The sequence below is a fragment of the Montipora foliosa genome, chromosome 13 (assembly GCF_036669935.1).
Source record: "Montipora foliosa isolate CH-2021 chromosome 13, ASM3666993v2, whole genome shotgun sequence".
NCBI classification, from domain to species: Eukaryota; Metazoa; Cnidaria; class Anthozoa; order Scleractinia; family Acroporidae; genus Montipora; species Montipora foliosa.
Window position 1 is genome coordinate 14,056,489 of NC_090881.1, and position 5,000 is coordinate 14,061,488.

At 37.6% G+C, this 5,000-nt stretch overlaps 1 protein-coding gene across 1 annotated transcript in view; it reads left to right on the forward strand.

Annotated features, from left to right (window-relative positions):
• Window positions 1-5,000, forward strand: part of LOC137981741 (uncharacterized) — a 59,044-nt gene that overhangs the window by 23,070 nt on the left and 30,974 nt on the right. The window contains exons 10-13 of the mRNA XM_068828799.1: window positions 1-227; window positions 1,455-1,479; window positions 3,317-3,504; window positions 3,999-4,008. The exon at window positions 1-227 is cut by the window's left edge and continues 89 nt beyond it. Coding sequence (XP_068684900.1) covers window positions 1-227; window positions 1,455-1,479; window positions 3,317-3,504; window positions 3,999-4,008 — 450 coding nt within the window. The remainder of the gene's footprint in view (window positions 228-1,454; window positions 1,480-3,316; window positions 3,505-3,998; window positions 4,009-5,000) is intronic.

Consider the following 5,000-nt stretch of genomic DNA (forward strand, 5'->3'; position numbering starts at 1 on the left):
TCCAGAACAGTTTACCTGTGCTCAGCGAACAGTGTGTGACGGAATGGAGGGTTTGTGCATGGTATTGAGGAGAATGGCGTATTCTTGTGGCTACAGCGACCTGATTCCCCGTTTTGGAAGGCCAGTTCCTGTCCTCAGTGTGATTTGTAACCGCATCACCAGATGGAGTCCACAGTTGCTCGACCCTGCTTCTCTTCAGATGTACTGTGACGCGTTTTTCTGGAAAGGTACTCCACTCAATAAGTGTTTCGAATTCATTGGTGGAACAGTGCGACCAGTTTGCGGATAAAAGATAAAAGTACAGATAAACACACTATTTAAGGTTGCATTAGTGTATTGTGGCTGTCCAATTCATCAGATTAGTTTCTTATGTATGAGTCTTGTTTGTATTGTAATTTGTTTTATCAAAGCTGACCTATGATTCCATAGCAGGAAAACAATATTTTTGGTTCTAAAGTAAATAATGTTTTCAATAAAATTTATTATTATTATTTTTTTAATTCAGTAAAGCCCTTTTTTATCCCAAAGAGATGAATATCAGAGACCTTTAATTTTACTGGCTGCTACACGGGCTTTTTTTGTCAGTTATGGGAATTTGATGATACCTCTGGACGAAAAAAAGCCTTTGTGATAAATTTCTTTATTCTTGCCACCAGCTTGCTTAAAAATGTATTTATCTTGTGAGGAGAAAATTTATATCAATCACTCTTGGGAGTCAACGTGTTAAGAAAACCTTCACTCCAACAAAAGACCGACATTGAACCACAGAAAATAATTTTTACAATCAAATTTATTGTCATACTTTCTTCGAAAGAAAGCTTTTTTTTTTTCATCTGAAAGAGATGATTATCAGAACCCCATTAATTAGTTTCCAAAGTTCCTGCGACTTGTTACAGTTGCCTTGATGTTACAGACCAAAAGCTCGCTGGTCATTTAAGAACAATAGGGGGCGTCACAGTTATTCAAAATGGTGGCGCTCGGGAAACATGAGAGTAAAAATAAGAAATTCTAAATTTCATGTTTTTTTTTTTTGTTTTTTTTTTTGTTTTTCTGAAATAAACATTTTCAGGGGGTGGGGGAGGAATGGCAAACAAATTTGACTGGAAACGGTAGGTCCTCCCGTTAGTTATTCTTTAGTGTGAGAGGGTTTTTCGTTTAGGGAACCCTTGAATATTCCAACTCTTTCAACATGTAAAAATCATGCCGGTTACTCTGTAAGAAAACTGCTATGAGCGCGCTTTTCTCGTTTGCAAGAGGAAAGAAAAAGTTATCGTCATTATCTGCACATACTTCAAATGCGTCATCATCGCGTGACGGTAATGAAGGAGTGATTACTCTTCGTCTGAACTTCAAATTCCACGAGCCAGGCACTATCACAAATTATTGTGCTTTTGATTTGTTTGGTCTAATGAATACTAAAATAACCTTCATGAATTTCCTAATTTTCTTTTCAGATGACAGCCCCGACAGAGCAAACACGTTAGTATATTGGTTTTCATTTCCATAAATAAATATGAAGTTATCGTATCTTTCTGATTAGGTAGCAGCTCTCCTATACTTTAATTTCAAATTCTACTTCCCACAACTCCACGACTACCAAGTTTCGGTCTGAGTTTGATAACGCATAAAAAGAGAGTTTCGACTTCCAAAGCTAGTCGGCGTTTTTAGTACAAAAAGCTTGTTTGTTCAGTCTTCCAAGTACTCCAGTGACAAGACCGCTAATTTCTGAAAAGCAACTACTCTAAGTTTCTTGTCTAGTCTAGTTATAAGCTACCCTGTTCCCAGAGTTTTTTCCTTGAGCCGCAAGAGAGCCGCGAAGTGACAAGAAAGAGAAAAACATCTGGTTACCTTGGACGTGAATCTCACTTTCATGCACCAGACGCCAGCTGTCGAACGCGTCAAATTAATAATTACGAAAGGGACCATTGGCAACTTAGCAATCACGCGTCCCCTAGGTATTACCAACCAAACGAACCAATCATATTGATTTGCGTGTTTGTCAAAATATCAACCAAGCGAAACCTGAGGGTTAGATCTTGACCCTGGTGTCTCCATGAAAGTGAGACTAAAGTCCAAGGAAACCAGAGGTCTTTCTCGCTGCTCAATAAAAACTTCTGGGACCAAGGTAGTTGTAAGCCTTTGATGAACAAGTCTTCTTGCACTGGACACGCGACTGGAGACCATTGTTTTGTTTTGTATTTATTATTACTATTATTATTACTATTATTATTATTATTATTATTTTATTTTTTATTTATTACTTTCTTTATTATTTTTAATTTTATTTTTCTTTTTATTTATTTAACTTTTTTTTAAGTGCTCGGAGAAAAATAACATCTCGGAGCAGAGTCGAGAACCAACGAACTTACGACACCCAGTCCTGGAATCGAACCTGGTTCACATTGATGGGAGGCGAATTATCTCGCCACCGCGCCAGCACTGCTTCTCTTTATTTTGAACCACATGTGATTCACGACATGCAATCGAGAAAATTTAGGGAGACTGGTCGGAGTGTCGGTTTTTGCAATCATTTGGTTAGACGGTAGATTTCGACCACAGACGCATACGAATGCTTATAACAATGCCGAGACGGATTCCACGTTTCGCTAGTAAAGAAAACTTAAGATAATGAATACGAGTTTGCCTGATTGTTATGTATTATAGAGTTCTTTGCATGAGATGGCCATGTAACATGAATATTTTACAGTATCGTTCATACATCAAACGCATCCTGAAAGGTACGGAGATCCCAGTGTTGTTGTTTGGTATGAATTCTCCATTGATGTATCAAAAACGGCCTGTGGTACGTATGAGGACAGGAAAGTAAAAAACAAAGCAAAAAAAACAAAGAAACAAAAACAAAAAACAAAACAAAAAATAAATAAATAAAACAGCCTTAAGTCAAAGTTGACTTCGCCCGGCTTATTTCCCTTTCGTAAACGGTCCATGTCATTTTTAGCGGTCGATAGCATGTTTAGTAGCCAAGCCTTTCGGAATGATGAGGAAATTGAATTTTTAACTGAATCAGTTAAAATTACGCCCAGATTGAGAAATTAAACCTAAGGAATGATTACCGTGTTTAAGAACGAAGTTAAGGTTATTGTTATGAAGTGGTTAATATGTAAATTTTTTATTGATGAATAAGGTACTCTGATATCCATAAGCGCTAACTTGGGTTCCATAGATAATTTGGTCTTTTTTTTTTTCTTTATTTGAAAAAAAGACATGTCTGATGGTTGTCGATATTCAAACATATTCGTGGCTTTGGTGAACAGAGTTTACCTGTGACTTACTTGCTATGTTTAAATTATTGCAGTCACCTTATCACTCAACAAGTTATTAACCCCATGTTCTCTGGAGATCTCGAGTGGGAAATACCGCGAGAAAACCTGAATATCGAGAAGGTGATCGGGCGTGGCGCCTTTGGTGTGGTGTCACGTGCTTTGGCCTGGGATATCGCTGGAAAATCTGGGTGGACTGTAGTCGCTGTAAAGAGCGTCCAAGGTGAGCCTTTTTCTTGTACTTGTGGGATATTTGTTTGCTTTCTTTTTTTTGGAATAACCGCTCTAGATTATTGGGGGAAAAACTGATACAAACGATTTAAGTCTTGCAACAGCCAATACTGATCTCTTTTAGGCTGCAATAAAAATCACCTTTACCGCATGCCCTTCGGGCAGTCTGTGGCTAGCATCTACTAGCCCAAGAGTCATTTTAACTAACTCCAAATAAATTTATTTATTAATTAATTAACAATTAATTATTACATGTTTTAATTAAATAATTTTTATTTCAGCCATTCCTTAATTAATTACATGAAAGATATTGTGCATCAAATGGAAACTCGGGAAAATCCAAACCCCGAGTTTCTATTTGATGCACAATATCTTTCATGTATTTCTTACATTTCTCGCTTAGGTCGTTATTCAATTAACTGTTTTATTCTTTCTTGATAATCATCTATATGTGTAATTTAATGTACGTAATTCTTGTTTCAACAGGTTTCACTTTGTGAGATCAACTAAAAAAAAAAACGGCTTTCAGTTCGCATAAATGTACCTGGGAATTTAAAACACATGGCAATCTTGAAATTGGAATTCCAAAAAACCCTTGCCCGTGGGGCAAGTAAAAGCTAAAATCTACTGGCCCGATCGCAAAATTCATTAGCCTCAGGCTAGCAGACAGGACTTTCTTTGCACGCGGTCTTTGAAACCACGAAGAGAAACAACTCTTAGTTCGAAAAATCTAAAAGTAAGTCGAATGAATGGAATATGAGGTAAGAAATCGACTGCCCTATATTTTCCCACATTTCTATCAAAACTCTAGATCTTTGTTGAAATGCGCAGTTATTTCAACAACCTTAGTGGTTGGGTAATGTGAAACGAATATGCGGGTCATGGGAACATTAAATAACCATTGCAACATGTGCTGAATCCGTCGAAAATGGATTGCAAATAATTATTATGGGACTCAGGGATTTGCTATATTGCGTCATGCGTCATATTCTCTTGGTGGAAACCATCCTTGTTGTGCAGGACATAGACATTTGCAAGCATCCGGCTTGACGGGTACGAGACAGTTAATTTTGTGATCTGTCTATCGTGTCAGAATCCCAGTAAACTGTTGTATACATGACATTTTCTTCGAGAACTGTATTGTTGTTTTCTAAGATGGAAATTGTTAACCATGGGAGATGAAACGAAGAGATGATATTGTATTTCGGTGTTGACTCGGGGATACTCTGGACAAATCCGAGTGTTCTTTTGCCGGAGTCGAACCTACGACCTTCCGATTACTAGATCGGATGCTCTACCAATGTGCTACAGAGAGACCGTTGAGAGCTTTGCCAGGAGCACTCGGATTTTTTCTGAGTATCCCCGAGTCAAGATTGAAGACAGAACCATCTCTTCAAGTTATTTCTTAATTCTCTTACGAAATAGAGGACGCTTCACAAAAGGAGAAAAGAGATTTGCTATCTGAGTTGGTGCTCCTTAAAAATCTTG